General features: G+C 44.2%; 1 protein-coding gene across 6 annotated transcripts in view; it reads left to right on the top strand.

The window, feature by feature from the left end:
* The first annotated feature begins 15,683 nt into the window (after window positions 1–15,683).
* Window positions 15,684–16,757, top strand: part of ebf1a (EBF transcription factor 1a) — a 699,375-nt gene continuing 698,301 nt past the window's right edge. For 2 of the 6 annotated variants that reach the window (XM_085995098.1, XM_085995100.1), the window contains exon 1: window positions 15,684–16,600. In XM_085995098.1, coding sequence (XP_085851224.1) covers window positions 16,467–16,600 — 134 coding nt within the window. In that variant the 5' untranslated portion in view covers window positions 15,684–16,466. The remainder of the gene's footprint in view (window positions 16,601–16,757) is intronic. The other 4 variants (XM_085995096.1, XM_085995095.1, XM_085995094.1 and 1 more) reach the window with 3 other exon arrangements.

The following is a 16,757-nucleotide window of genomic DNA, read 5'->3' on the forward strand; positions in this document are numbered from 1 at the left end:
CAGGAAGGGCAGTGTTTGAGGGGATGAGGAATGATGGGTTGGCATACACTGGGGTGATTGAGTAAGCACAGAGTAAATGGAATATATTCGGAGACATAATTAGGGGACTGCAGAACAAATACATCCCTTCAAGTAAAAGGTACAGTAGAGGAGGCAGGAAATTAAATGTGCATGTGTGGAGGTTAAGGGATGAAAAACAACAACTTGCATTTATATAACTCCTTTAACGTCGTAAAACATACAAAGGCAACAAAATCATATTCATTATAAAACTTCTGTACAACTAATACCAATGGATTGAAGATTGGATTGAATATCGGTAGAAGAGTTTAAGATATTGGATGGGCAATTATTTGGCAGCGCCTCCCACACCCATGACCTCCAGCCTCTAGAAGGACAAAGAGAAGTGGGTGCATGGAAATCCCATCACTTCCAGGTTCCCCTGCAAGTCTCACACCATCCAGACTTGGACATATATCAGTTCCTTCATTGTCACTGAGTCAAAATCCTGGGACTCCCTAACAACACTGGGAGTACCTTCACCACATGGACTGCAGTGGTTCAAGAAGAAAGCTCACCACCACCACCACCTCAAGGGCAGATAGGGATGGGAAATAAATGCTGGCCTTGCCAGCAACACCTATAGCCCAAGAATTAATTAAAATAAGAGACACAAAATAAGTAACTAGATTATGATTGTGCAAAAATCAGGAAAAACAGGTGATGAAGGAAACCGTGAGACCTCTGAGGGATCCCAGGAGGGACATGATAACTAATGACCCAGGAATGGCAGATGTCCTTAATGATTTCTTTGTGTCAGTGTTTACAAATGAATCTGAGGACTGCGTTCCTCATGTAAGATTGAAATTTAGAGGGCAAGAGAAAGGAAAAACTAACATACAGAAATGATTGACGAAGGATGCTGAGAGTAAGGCACTTGACCCTGAAGGACTGCAATACAAAGTATTAAAGGAGGTAGGAAATTAAATTGGTCACACTTGATGGATACCTTATGGGATTGCTTAATACTGGAGTTAAAGCAATAGATTGAAGAGAGTCAAATGTGATGCCAATTTGTATAAAAAAATGAAAGGATAATTTAAGGAACTATAGACCTGTGAGCTTGTCATTGGTACTTAGGAAAATAATGGAAGATATCCTGAAAGAATAGCAAAGCATCAGGAGAAACATAAAATGATATTTTTTAAGTCAGCAAACATTTACAGGTGGTAGATTGTGCTTGCCAATCTACTGGAATTCTTTGAGGATGTAACTGAGTGAGTTGACGAGGAACACTCAGCAGATGTAATACATCTAAACTTTAGCAGTGTCTTTTATAAAGTTTCACATTGGAGATTACTTTATAAAGTAGAGGCAAGGAATAGAAGAGAAGCTTTTGAAGTGAATAAATAACTGATGGGATCAGCGATTAAAGGGTAGTTGTCAAGAAAGTAGCATCAACTTGGAAAACATTGACTATGGTGGCATCAGTGATTGGTTCTGGGGCCATTGTTGCTTTTGATCATTAATGATTTGGAGGAAGGCTCAGTAATGAAGCTGGGAGGGTTTACCAGTGATGCTGAACTCTGAGCAGCTGTAGATAGGAAACAAGTGGATCAGTTGCTGAGTGAACAGGACAGTTTGAGGAATTGGACTAAAAAGTGGTACATGTTAAATGTGCAGCAATACAGAGAATACAATGGGAATCATCTACAAGAGAATACACAGGAAATGGGTTGGGGGGTTTAGTGGAAAAGGCCCTTAAACTTTCACCATAGTATGCAGCAGTGATGGAAAGGGCAAATGGGGTCTCAGGATTTATAGCGTGAGTGTTTGGCCACAGGTTCCAGAAAGTGATAGCTCGCTGATATATGGTGCTGATCTATTCCAACGCACTCCTGGCTGGCCTCCCATGTTCTACCCTCCGTAAGCTTGAGGTCATTTAAAACTCGGCTGCCGTGTCCTAACTCGCACCGGGTCCGGTTCACCCATCACCCCTGTATTCGCTGACCTATATTGACTCCCGTTTAAGCAACGCCTTGATTTTAAAATTCTCATCCTTGTTTCCAAATCGCTCCATGGCATCGCCCCTCCCTATCTCTGTAATCTCCTCCAGTCCCACAACCTCCCGAGATATCTGCGCTCCTCTAATTCTGGCCTCGTGAGCATCCTTGATTATAATCACTCAACCACTGGTGGTCCTGCCTTCAGCTGCCTAGGCCCTAAGCTCTGAAATTCCCTCCCTAAACCTCTGCTTCTCTAACTCTTTCCTTTAAGAGGCTCCTTTATTCAGTAAATGGAACTGAATATCAGGCACTCTGCATAATGGTCGGTGGATCCGATAGTGCCTGCTTTGCGCCACCGCCCGAGACCAATTTCTAGGCAGTTTGCTCAATTATTTCAACTAACGCCGTCACAATTCACAAAATAAACATCTAAACCACTGAAATCTTAGTTTTCTTAACTTCAGATTTTAACCAACCGCAGGAGGGGGGTGGGTGGGAGACCACTGCAGAACTGGATTTCAGAAATGAGTATTTAAATAATTACACAAATATAATTCTTCTCATTCTTACTTAGTTGAAATATTCCTCGGTTCAGAATGAACCTTTTTTTCTTGTTGACTCCGGACGCAGTTGAAAACGGTTTAAGACGCCAATTAACGCCTGGGAGCGATGGGACGGGATATTGCAGAATTCAGTTCACAGCCTGATCTTGTAGTCTTTACCCACACTCAGACTGAGAAATCGGACTCCAGTCTCCCGCCTGGCCCTGTGAGGAGTTGTGTTGATATCGAATGGCACAAAACCAAACGGATCCCGTAACCGCAGAGCAGAGGGGGTTGGGGGAGAGCAACAGCCAGCTGCCCCGAGTTCATTACAAGCCAATTAAAAATTATGTTATTGTTTATTTATCCACAATTTTAGTGAGAAAAACATAAACATAACCCTGAGTCTTCGTAGCATGTTTAAAAATTGAAAGTTGTCCCCGGAATTCGCCATCGGGTAGATTTTAGTCCGACTGGCGGTGGGAGACAGTGAGCCCATTGCTGTGCACTAAGTAGCTGCTATTTGTTTTAAGATTTGCTTACTCAACAGGGTTTCAGGAATGCAGAGTGTTGTACAGAATTTGGCTTTCTGTTTGATTGAGAGTTGTGGAGCTGTTAATTTCATGCCAGTGTACAGGAGCTAACTGGCGGCAACAGCCACGAAAGATCTGGTTTGTGTATTGTTTTATTATTGAGGAAGCCCGAGTGGGAAGACATGTATTGCATGTCCCCTCTAAATACTAACTCGCTGGGCGATGCCCTTCCCTAAATATCCAGATGTTGTAGACTTACCCCCAGGCCATTACATGCAGCAAACGTGTTTTGTTGGTCTATACATATATACAGATTTTAAAAAACGAATGTGCTTGTTTGACTTTTAAATTTTAAATGTGCTTGTATTTTAAATCAATTATTAAGTCCAAGAGAATACAAACTGAAAGAAGATCTTGAAATAAATCAAATCAATACTTCACAAACTTGGTTAATATTGAAACATATATATAACAATGCTAATATGTCCAAGTACAGAAATCTGTTGAGAGATCAACCGAAATCTGATGACTCCCTGGGATCTGGAGACCGCAGTTTGAAAACTTATGACCTACTCAAGGTACCCGGCGATAAATCGGGGGGCGGGGGGTCATTGCCATAAGCGGCACATTCTGCGTTTAAAATAACCCAAATCTATCTATAGTTTATATAGGTGACGTATACAATTTGGGACCGGCTTCTTGTAGCCGGGTGAAGCTGTAATTAACGCGCGTGTAATTGACCAGTGCTATCCAAGTGGGAGAGAACGTATCGGGAGCTTGTATTTAGTTATTAGCCAAAACCTGTTTAAAATTGGTTCGAACTCTCATAGTAAATATTAGAACTATTGGTGAAATGGCTGATTTGTGCTAGTGATTTTATGTTCTCTCTCTCGCACGAAGCGGTGGACGGAGCCGAAAGCCATATGCTGAAATATTTAAACCGTCAGTGTGAGGGGCAATCTATTCCGTACAGCACAATTTAAACGATTCAATAATATTTGTAATTGTGCCTGTCCCCTGAAATAAGTTGTACAAATAGCATGGGAACAGCGGGCGAGGAGGTGGAGGGAAGAGATGTCCTTTTGCTATAAGTGTGATGTGCCTCTAAAACCAAGGTAACTCCAAGCGGTATTGGGCTCTTGTGGAGGTGGCGAACTCCGCGCCTTTTTAATGTGGGGGTATTAATACCGCGTGGTCCTGGGCAATTGAAAGTGTAAAAAGGTGAACCCTTTCGGGGCTATGCTTTTGATATCTAAACTTCGAAGAAGCGTCGGCAAGCTCTTGGTGCAAACTCCTGCCTGATGGGAGAGATTTGTAGAAATTTGCTTTCAGCTTATCGTGCTGAGAAAGGAGCCTGTAGGTTTTAAAAGCTGCAAAGACTTTTCCGAACTGAAAGGGTTGGAGTGGGGTGGGGGCTCCGGATGTACAGTCTGTGAATCGAAACAGTAGATATGAGATGAAATTCTGCATTCGGTCTGAGGGCACATGGTTAAAGAAACCGTGTATAGCGCAGAGAATGGGGCGAGTTGCTTAACACGGGTCATTATTCTTCCCCAGCGAGGCACTAGTAGCGTCCCTTGCTCCATTAACAGACTACGGCTATTGAAATATTCACAGTCGAGAATTCCGCGTGCAAAATAAGATCAGGTTTCTTTTGATACGCGGGGAGCTGGCGGCATTTGATGCTTAAATGAATCGAGAAAGTGAAACTTTTACATGATTCGCGCTAAACTGTTGCCCTTTGACAGCACATTGTTGGGAAAATAAACCTCGCCACTGACTGCGGGACATCTATCTGCTGTGATTTCTTTGGCTGGCTTTAGAGACAAGGCAAAATACTTCCTCTCGTATGCTACTAAGCTGTTTATCTCCCAGTCTCGGCATAAATAGTTCAAGACATAATCGGGACTTTGACAGACTGAATGAAGTGATTGATCGGAACAAATCTTGGGTTTACATTAAATAAATTAGCATTTCTGTTCTCGCTTCATCAGGCCATTTGGCGGTCTGACACAGCCCCTGCACACCAGGGGGAGGGGAGAATCTATACATCATCTGTGTGAAGTTCTTGCTTTAACGGCACCCAGTTGGATCCTGTTAATCGTCAAAAATCTTTCACTCTGCTCCTTGTAAATAACCCCACGAGTGAAAAAGATTGAGAGCACAGTCTGTAAAAATGAGGCATGCTTTCTAAATGTACAGCTTGATGCGAGATTTTGAACTAAAATCCAACACCGTTACAAAACTTAAAGCGTGTCTTTAAACGTTCATCTATAATTTCTTCCGACCTTGCTAATTACAATAAAAAATGATCTTGAGCATTTCTCCTGGCTCAGATGTCGATGTCCTGCTCACCCCCCATTCAGCACTGAGCCACGTCGATCTGCTAGCTCCACTTTCCAACGTGGCCTGGGCCTGTTTAACCAATCACCAGGCGGCGTTATCCAATTGGCCTTGGCGCGGGAGTCCAAAAATTGGCCACGGTTTTTACTTCTGGTCCCTGTCTAGTGACCACTGCTTGAGGTGGAGGTGTGACCATCCCGTGGGGATAGAATGGGGATCGGTTGTAATACCATCCTGCACATACTATAGGCGGAGGGTGCTGCACTGTGGCGGTGCTGGCTTTGGGGCGAGACTTTAAATTCAGCTTTCCCCCAACTGTTCATGTGGAAGATCTCCGAGCACCATTGGAAGAAGAGCAGGGGTGTGATCTCGGTCTCCTGGTCAACATTCCTTCCTCGACCAACACCCTAAAAAAATCTCTGTGGGACCCGGGTGCGCGCACCTTTCCCTACATTACAGCATTGACCGCCTTCAGAGTAATTCATTGGCCGTGAGGCGCTTTGGGACTCCTGACCACCCACTGAAAGCCCTTTCTTTCCTGGGCCGAGGAGGCTGCTGAAGGGCCAGTTAGAGAAGATAGGGGAGAGATGCCAGTGCCCCAACAAGACTCCAGCCGCTTTAGGAAAGGGGAGAAACGGGACGATAAAATAATAGTGCTGCAGGGGAGATGTCCTCTTGTCCTGGCCAATATTTATCCTGCAATCAACATCACAAACATTATCTGGCCATTATCTCATTGCTGTTTGAGGGAGCTTGCTGTGCGCAAATTGACAGCTGCATTTCCTACATGACGACAGTGACTACACTTCAAAAGTACTTAATTGACTGTAAAGCGCTGTGGGACGTCCTGAGGTCGGAACGATTCTCACTCTCCCGCTCTTTCTCTCTATGGAAGTTCGTTCTCTGTTTTGTATTTATATTTGAATGGGGAGTAGGGGCGGCGATGAACGTCCTTGGGATAAAAAAAAATCACAGATGATGGAGTCAGAATTCTCCGAAAACTAGTTCAGCTGGGGTTGAATTCAATCTTTTTTCACATGGGCCTAGCTTAAATGACCTGATGGTTTAAAGAAAAGCCTTTGTGGAAGCTTTGTAACTTTGTTCTTTATTGGATCCCGTGAAAGCGTTTTTTTAATACTTCCGTTAGTAACTCGTTTATTGACTGTCATTTAATAGAAGCAGTATTGTAGAAGGAACTGGGTGATACAATGGCTAACTGAGGCTCTGCAAGGTTGGCGGTTGAGCCACATTGATGGGGCAGAGTGTGGAATCAGAGAAATTTACAGCACAGGAGGCCATTCGGCCCATCATGTCTCCGCCAGCCGACAAAGCTCTCCACCCTAATCCCACTTCCCAGCTCTTGGTCTTTAGCTTTGTAGGTTACGGCACTACAAGTGCATATCCAAGTACTTTTTTAATGTGATGAGGGTTTCTGCCTCTACCACCCTTTCAGGCAGTGAGTTCCAGACCCCCGCCACCCTCAGGGTGAATAAAATTCTCCTCAAATCCCCTCTTAAACCTCCAGCACGTTACTTTAAATCTATGTCCCCTGGTTATTGACCCTTCTGCAAAGGGAAATAGGTCCTTCCTAGTCGAGGGAGCTTTACTGTCTGTCTCCGAACTGGCTTTGTTTGATACTGACACCGCGTGCCTGTAATCGGCGTGCTCCATTTGCTGGCACCGACATCGTTCGCCTTCACCAGAAGGTTTCTGATGTTTAAATGTTTGTAGCTCAGAGGCTTGAAGTCGCGCTTTGTGTTGGGCGAAACTATGGCAGTACGGAGAAGGGGACGGTGGGAGCAAACAGTATCTTCCTGCAGGAGGAATGTTGTAGTTTAAAGTGAACGAAGCTCTTCACGCTGACAGGAAATTTAGGACTTGCTATAACGGACCCGGGATAAAAGATTCGTGATAACAACAGAAAATGCTGGAAAAACTCAGCAAGTCAGGCAACATCCGTGGAGAGAAATTTGAGTTGACGTTTCGGGTTTGACCCTTCTTCAAAACTGGAGAGAAAAGGAACTAGATCGAAGGCAGGGCTGCGATCGGACAAAAGAATAAAAGAACCAAAAGAAGTAAAAGAGATTAGAAGCTAGACGAGATGGTAATAGGCTGAGATTAGGTGTAAAGTGTACTGGCAGGGCAAAAGATAGCTGCCAGGTGTGAGAGAGAAACAAAAGGCAGTCTGCAGCCTTCCGGTCTCAATATCGAGTTCAACAATTTCAGATCATAACCTCGGCCCCTATTTCATTTTCACTTATATTTTTCCACTCCTTTCCTTTCCCCCCACCCCCCCCCTTTCCTTTTGTTTCTCTCTCACACCTGGCAGCTATCTTTTGCCCTGCCAGCACACTTTACACCTAATCACAGCCTATTACCATCTCGTCTAGCTTCTAATCTCTTTTACTTCTTTTGGTTCTTTTATTCTTTTGTCCGATCGCAGCCCTGCCTTCGATCTAGTTCCTTTTCTCTCCAGTTTTGAAGAAGGGTCAAACCCGAAACGTCAACTCAAATTTCTCTCCACGGATGTTGCCTGACTTGCTGAGTTTTTCCAGCATTTTCTGTTGTTATTTCGGATTTCCAACATCTGCAGTATTTTGCTATCATAAAAGATTCGTGCTTCCGAGAACAGCTTTATCTCGGAGTCCAGTGACTTTATTTTACGTTAGTGAATTGAAGAGGCGCCACGTTCGGAGACGAAGGGTGAGGCGCGGGGAGGATTGCAATTATCAGGAGCCAGCTAGTTAAATACAAGTTCAGGCGTACGCATCAAGCTCCATTCTGTTAACCATCCGCAGCCACCTCAATCATCGCCTCCCCTTTCCTCAGCCCCCCTGCTGTAATGTCTAGGCTCGGCCACTTGATGTCACTCTTGATATTGGGATGGTCGCTATCGATCTCCAGGCATCTCGATCGGAAATCCAGCTGCAGAGACGGCACCAGGTCAGGACCCAGCATTGCAAACTTTGCCCTCACCCCGTCCCCAAATACCTTAACCCATTCAGTGCTTCATTCTCTCACAGCATGCGAAGTCCCTTTAGAAGGGGGTGTTTATATACCAATATTTGTGACCGAAGTGATGCAATTAATCCGATTCCTTGAACCGAAAACATTTAGACGCTTAGGTGAGGGAATTAGTGAAGTGGGAAAGGGGGGGGGGGGACACGTGGAACTTATGAATATTTAGTTAGCAAGATGTATGTGAACAGCCGATTGTGTGTGTGTAACTTTGTTTCTTTGTGTTCACGGCTTGTGCATTTTGTGTGGGTTGTGTGCGTGTGTATATGGATCGGCATTTCTAGATCGCACCTGTACACGGCTCCATCCCCACACCATTGTCCAAGGCCACAGACATTTCTTCCCCTGGGACAATTTACCGGGATCTCCTCCCATGTATCCAGCTTGCAGCCCTAGGTTCACGTGGCCCCGGAGTCCTGGCACTCTAGCCGCAGCCCAGGTATATATATCTTACTCACTGGATTGTCCGGTTTGTATTTGGAAAGAACCCCTCGTGGGCCGTGGAGCGCTTTGGGACGTCATTAAAGGCGTTATATAAGTACAAGTTATTTTCTTTAGGGAAACCAAACCCAGATTTGGTGTCCGCTATACTGAGCATCTCCATTGTGCCCCCATTGTGATTCTGACCTCCATATGTCTCACCACTTAAAATTCCTCTTCTCAATTCCCATCCAACCTTCCTGCCTTTGGCCTCCTACACTGCTCTGAGTAGGCTCATAATCAGCTCAAGGAGCAGCGTCTCACCTGTGTCCTTTTCGATATTGAGCCCTCTGTTCTCAACATTGACTATAGCAACTTAAGACCTTAGCTTATTTCCCCTATTTTCTTGGCTATTTCTCCTCTCGATTTTCCACTTCATTCCCTTCCGTTCTAGAACTGTTTCCATTCTGTAATTGTTTTAAATGCCATTTCACTACCTGACTTGAGATAACGTTATTATATCATCCAGCGCTTTTCAATCCCTTTACAGTTTAAAAATAAAGTACTTATAGGTTATTAAACCCAGTAACTGCTTCGGGTGATCGGAGCCAGAACACTTGCCTCTTCACTCTTACTTCTTCTGCTCCCCCTTCCTTTTTGATCAGACCCCTCTTTTAATCTGTCCCTCTGTCCCCAAAAATAACACAATAGGGCTTAATGTATCTGTCACTTACCAGTGCTAACCAAGGATCTGCATTCAAAGTTATCTTATATTCTCTAGAATAGTCTCCAATCTGACACTTTGCTCTTTCCCCCCACTCAAGTTCGAGCACTCTCCTCCCCAACCCTTCTCACAACCCTCCTTTATTTCGCTTTCTCCCTGTATTTTCATTTCCCTCACTCCCTTTCTTTTCTCCCTCTCCCTCCCTTCACATCACCCTCTCCTACCTCTTAACCTGCCCCTCACTCCCCAAAGCTAACACAAAAGGGGTTAATTTATCTGCAACTTACCAGTTCTAACCAAGGATCTGCACTCAAAATATATCCTATTTTCCTCTTCATAGAGGTCGTAGTTTTGATTTAGGTATTAGTATATATGCACAGGCGCTTATAAATGTATATACACAAGTATGTATATCTGTGTATATATGTGCGCATTTATATATGTGTATGCTCATACCTCGGTAAATTCGAATGTTAAAAATACTAATGCAGTATCTGACTAGAGATTTAATTCATTATTATCGTTTCAAGAGTAAAGGTACCTGCCCCTCGAACCTCCTTACATTAATCTCTCAGTTGGCTTGTGGGCTTTAACGTTTTTCTGAATAAGGTTTTAAAGGAGAAATGAAAGGGAGTATTACATAGACCAGTTGTTTCTGTGCTGTAGAATCTATGCCGGTGTTTATACTTCACACGAGCCTCCTCTCGTTACCTCACAGCGCCCTGTCTCACTATTCCCTCAAAATACCTCCATTGCCCTTTCCCTCGTGTCTGTTTTGTTGCTGAAAATTTTTTTTTTAAACCGGATATAAAACACACGAAATTAATTTGCGATGCATTCCACTAGATTTTGTAAGCGTTGGATTCTGTGAAATTGCTTCCACGATATCTGGCATTAATGTCCTGATTGTAGGTTTTTGAATAAACTTCAAAAGGAGCCTTTACACAATGTGTACAAGCAATCAACACTGTCGCCAAAACGACGTTATTTACTGTAGATTTGATTCTTATCAAACATTTCCTCTTTCATGGGACACTTTCATCTGATCACATCCCGATAATTACTGCGTGATCGGGAAGAAGATAGCCCAAAGTCCTGGAATGATTTTTTTGGGGGGACTGTTTGGGTCAGCGAGCGCCGCTGTGGTCACGCACCTCGCCGCTAGATGGCGCGCTTGTGCACAGAATGGTCTCTAATCTGACACTTTGCTCTTTCCCCACTCAAGTTTGAGCACTGTCCTCCCCAACCCTGCTCCCAACTCCTTTATTTCGCTCGCTCTCTCTCTCTCATATACATATATATATATTTATTTCCCTCACTCCCTTCCTTTTCCCGCCTCTTTCTCCCTCTCCCCTTCCTCCAAATCACCCTTTCCTACCCCTTTTCAACTGTCCCTCCCTCCCCCAAAACAACACACTCCTGTTTCCAATATATTCCAGCCCTTAATGTCTTGCAGAACGTTGTACTTTCATCGCAAATAAACGTTCTATCTAAAGTGCACTATAGTTGGTGTATGTATTCACATGTTCATGCTCTTAAACGGTATTGGGTCTGTTAAACACATATTTTGATATATAGCATTTGATAAGTGAACACCGTTTGTCGAAGGTAAAGATACTAAAGATTTTGGTCGTTATAATATTTTATAGCTCAGGAAAATTGGGACGCTATTATGACTTTTAGAATTATATAGTAAGGCTGAACTAGTCATGACCCGCGCACGCATACACTTACATAAAGAAATATGCATCAATCTGAATCAAATAAAATGAAAATAAAGAGACTGAACAGCCCAAGCGCCAGTCTCTCTCTACTCATGCAGTCGTGCACGGCGAGGCAGCACGGGTCGAAAAACCAATCCCCCGTTATAGGGTGAGACGGGACTCAGTCCGAGATGACCCGGCATCTGACGCCAAACATTGAACACGCAAGGCAACACAAATAACAGAGAAATAAATCCAAACACTCTGGGAATAAATGCGATCTAACAGGGCAATTCCTCCGACCCTCATCCTTTCTGAAGTAGCAAACGCCCCACCCCCGATATTTAGTTCTGTGTTTTAAATTGTAGTTGGGTTGTCGGACGGCTTGGTAACCCCGCTCCTGGGACAGTTTTTGCCAGTTGGGATTTTTTTCCCCTCCTTCGACCACTGGATTAAAATCGAGTAGAGAGTCCAGGTATTTAAAATGCGCACATAAGAACAAACAACGCAGCGATTTATAGTCTCATATATCTTTAATCAACCCACAAAAGGTGCATTATGTTATTAAAGATCCAGCCAAACAGTTTGCTTTTCCCACTGTGCAGACGGCAATGCAAAATAATATTTTTTAAATGCCGTTGTAATGTTTTTAAAGTCATGGGGGTACCCTGGAATAATTCGACACTCTGGAGGAATTCCCAGTAACTGTGGAAGCTGGAGAAACGGTCGCGAATTCAGTGGTAATGTAGAATGTATGTGAGATTCTGGAGTACGTCCTGTCCTCCCCACACACATGTTGGGGCTACACTGGATGAAAACCTTCTCGCCGTTCCGTAGCGGGGGGTTAATACACAACAGCACACGCTTTTACCTAATCGATGGGTTGAAATCATTAACTTTTTCCAATATGACTCAACAGCCAGCTGTGGTTTAAAGAATTGGTATAATTGGGGCAATTTGTTACTTTTAGAAGCAAACTATAGAAAGCAAATAAATATTTTATTGCATCCACTCACGTGCGTTCTGTTTTTTAAAAAACTTATCTCTATTTGAAAGATGACAGTCAGGTCTCAAAGCAGAGACAAGAGCAAATCCTTCCGGTCTCCTCCAGTAAAGTGTCTCTAACGAGAAGGATCTGTAACTCTCGCACTGGCTGCAATCGATTGTTACAAGAAATCTTTAATCATAATAAATAAATACCCCGGAGTAAACATGCCGTGTTATCACTCTCCCGCGGTCTATTCCCTGCTTTAACGGGACTGTGACTGTAGTTTGTTTGGCATTCTGTAAGTGATTAATACCTGGCCACCCTTATTATTAAGCCGGCACCAGGTTTACTGCCAAAGGTGTGGATACATTTAGATTCATTCAGTTTAATTTAACACAACTGTGCCCCGCTATTTGATGCGGTACGTGCACACTGGAATATTTTAGGGTTCCTGCAGAAATATTGGCTGAAACTGAGTTCACTTGTTTCCCTTGTTACTAAATCTTCCCATTCCAATTTGTGATCGACTAATCGGGAACAGCACAGCCGTGCCCTGCACTAATATCGCTGCTTTCTGAAGCGCCAAGACCTCTTTCTCTGTTTAAGCCCATAAGGCGTTTAAAACGCCTCATCTTCCTCCCCAACACTGTCCCGAACCCGTCGCAGTAATGCACAGAACATGCCCTCTTTAAAGCTATTTAAAGTGTTACCTTATACCGCCTCCAAATATCTCCATCTACCTGGTCCCCACGTACACGTTTAGCCTTTTAAAAGGAAGCTGTTAAGTTTATTTTGTACCAATACAATCTATGTAATTGGCATCTATCTTCTACACCTCCAAGAACATAGCCCCGAGTCAAGAGCACAGAACTATTTCCATTCGATACTTCAGTATTGGGCCGTCGCTGACTGCTGTGTTTGTATTTTGCTGCAGGTTGATCTTTTGTTAAAGTACAGAATTCACATCTGGACTTTGAGTTCTTGTATTAAAATATCGATTTCCCATGAAATCAGGGTGTGAGTGATGTGTAGGATTTGCACCCCCAAAAAAACAGATAAAGCGGATCTCTGGAATTAATTTCATTGTGAAGTTGTGTTATTTCGGCGTGTGTTTTGCTCTGAAGCAGCGAGGACGAGCTGTTGTAGGGGTTTAACGAAGGCGGCAAACAGGAGAAACTCGACACCTGGGCTGAACTGACACAGTCCTGAGCATTGGCCGACCAGGATCGGGGGAAGAGATGTCGGTTTCGGGCGTTGTTCAGGGCTTGTGTTAGTTTCAAGCTTTGGATTGCGGTGTATTACATCTAGGTAAAGTGGGGGATGTGGGACAATGCTGTTGCTACCTGTTGTATTTACGGTTAGACTGAATGGAAGAGCAAAGAGAGACGCATTAAATCATAAGCCATTATCCATGTATAAAGGGGTATTTTACAAGTCAAACCTGTATTAGCCTAAAGCTGACAGTGCAGTGTGCTGTGATTTATATAAGAAAAAAAAACACACCCTCGTGGTTGTAAGATTATCATTCATATATGATACTATTTTATTTTTTAAAATCATACCCTACTCAAACGACAGTTGTTATGGTGGGATTCTGAGCATCATTCTGCATTGTAGTCGTAACTATGTGTGTAAGTATGTGTGTGTGTTTGCATGTTAGCCTGTGTGTGTGTTGTGTGTACATGTGTGTTGTGTGTGTACCTGTGTGTGTTGTGTGTGTATCTGTGTGTGTGTTGGTTGTGTGTGTGTGTATCTTTATTGTGTGTGTGTTGTCTGTGTGTTGTTTGTGTATCTGTGTGTGTTGTGTGTGTGTTGTTTGTGTGTTGGTTGTGTGTGTGTGTGTATCTGTGTTGTGTGTGTTGGTGTGTGTGTTGTGTGTGTATCTGTGTGTTGTGTGTATATGTGCATGTATCTGTGTGTTGTGTGTGTATCTGTGTGTTGTGTGTGTATATGTGTGTTGTATGTGTGTATATGTGTGTGTGTGCTGTGTGAGAGTGTGTGTAAGTGAGTGTGTGAAAGTGTGTATGTGTGTGAGAGTGTGAGTGTGTGTGAGAGTGAGAGTGTGTGTGAGAGTGTGAGTGTGTGTGTGTGAGTGTGCATGTGTGAGTGTGCATGTGTGTGTGTGAGTGTGCATGTGTGAGAGTGAGAGTGTGTGTGTGTGTGAGTGTGTGTGTGTGAGACTGTGTGTGTGTGAGACTGTGTGTGTGGGAGACTGTGTGTGTGGGAGACTGTGTGTGTGAGAGACTCTGTGTGTGTGAGACTGAGTGTGTGTGTGTGTGAGAGTGTGTGTGTGTGTGCCTGTGTGTGAGAGAGTGTGTGTGTGTCAGTGTGTGTGTGAGTGTGTGTGAGACTGAGTGTGTGTGAGAGTGAGTGTGTGTGTGCATGTGAGAGTTTGTGAGTGTGTGTGAGAAAGAGTTTGAGTGTGTGAGTGTGTGTGTGTGAGTGTGTGTGTGTGTGAGAGTGTGTGTGAGAGTGTGTGTGTGTGAGAAAGAGTGAGTGTGTGAGCATGTGTGAGAGTGTGTGTGTGTGCGTATCTGTGTTTGTTGTGTATCTGTGTGTGTGTTGTTGTGTGCTGTGTGTGTATCTGTGTGTTGTGTGTGTGTGTTGTGTGTTGTCTGGGGTGTGTGTGTTGTGTGTGTGTGTGCGCGCGTTACAAGGAGCAACTGATTCGTCCACTGAATACAGCCCATAACCCAGCTGGCAAAGGCCTTGAAATAAATGCTGTCTGATCCACAGCAACCCTGATATTATACATGATTTTCATCTGATTTTAAATACTTATATTTACTAATATTTCTCCGAAGAAGTTTCTAAATGTAGAAATAAATAACGCCCCCCCCCCCCCCCCCCCCGCCCGCCGCACGTTTTGTCAATGTAGAATTTCGCCATCCCTAAAACACAGGGTCAGAAAATTTCCTAAACCCACTGTGGCCAATCTCAGAGGCGTTTGCAGATCAGGAGATGCAACTCCAGATAAGTTGCTGAACTGTTTGGAGAAAGATCTTGCCTTCTGTGATATCACTACAGTCAAATGGACCCAAGGAACCTCGTGGGATTTTCTTCCCAGAAATTACCCACGCAGGACAGTTACAGAATGTAATGCTCAGAAAATAAATATTTCATCAATATATTAAATTTAAACAAATATTCCAATGGGACAGATTGTATTTTGAAAGAGTGAATTCCTTGTACCTTTGCCGCTTTGTTATGTCAAATATGAAAACAAGAACAAAACAAGCTTTACTCTATTGTCAGGCTTTCTTGTCAATCATACAGAGACAGCGCAGCCATTGGCTTAGGGAGAAGGCGGGCTTTGCCATATTTGGTAGTCATCGTTCAACCTCTCTCCTCCCCCCCCCCCCCCCCCCCCTCACTAGCTACGACCCATTCGGGGGGCCTGCATGATTGTGTTGCCCCCGGGAAGAGCTAGGGATTGGTGGGGTAGCTCGGAGAGCGTGGATGCGAGAGAGAGACAGACAGAGAGAGAGAGAGAGAGAGGTAAACGTGAATTCCTACAGGGGCAATCCGCCCCCATCACTGACTCCCACCCTCTCCCATCCGCCCGCCCTCCTGTCTCCCCACCCCGAGAGATCAGAGAACAAGCATCACTCCCACCCACAACACCCCCCCCCCCCCCCTCCCCTTCCAAAAAAACCCGGCATCATTCACAAGGGAAAACCTCGCCGCCCAGCGTTTCTCATTCATTCGCCGGGACTGGCAGACACGGCCGTTTGTGAATACACACACATACAGAGAGAGAGAAAAATAAACTTCGTGTTTCTAATTGGACGATGACACTTGGTGTTCCAAAGCCCGGAAGCTCGACTTGATCTTGTGTGCGTCTCTCAAACCTCACCTGCTTTCCCCTCCCCTTTTTGACCCCCTTTTTGGGAATATTTTACTTATACGGATCACGAACCCCCAGTGCGTGTGTCTCTCTCTTTCTTTCTCTCTCTTTCTCCCCTTTCTCCCCTTTCTCCCTCTCTCCTCCACCCCCCACCACCCACCAGCTGTGATCCCGTGTGGCAGACGGACCACAGTTAGATATTATCACTCGCTTTATTTTTTGCACTTTTTTGGGGGAGGATACTTGACTTGAGTGAACCCTGCGTTTCAACATCTGAAACCGTTCTGGTGGCTTTGGACGGCAGAAAGAAGGAGAAGGGAGAGAAAAAAGAAGCTTGTTTCCATGTTTGGGATTCAGGAAAATATTCAACGAAGCGGGGGCAGCATGAAGGAAGAACCGATGGGAAGCGGGATCAATGCTGTCCGGTCCTGGATGCAGGGAGCCGGGATCATGGATGCAAATACCGCCGCTCAAAGGTAGGCAATGAATTCATCTTAATTTTAACACACACATAATATTAGACGTATTTATAATGTATCGTAGATCTGGCGAGAATCAATTTGCAAGTCAAACAAGGCGGCTGTAGTCAGTATATTTCATCTGACATCTTTTAAACATTCCGTTTCATATCTC

This window comes from Somniosus microcephalus, chromosome 8, assembly GCF_052327205.1.
Source record: "Somniosus microcephalus isolate GS21.2 chromosome 8, FLI_Smic_1.0, whole genome shotgun sequence".
Lineage (NCBI taxonomy): Eukaryota > Metazoa > Chordata > Chondrichthyes > Squaliformes > Somniosidae > Somniosus > Somniosus microcephalus.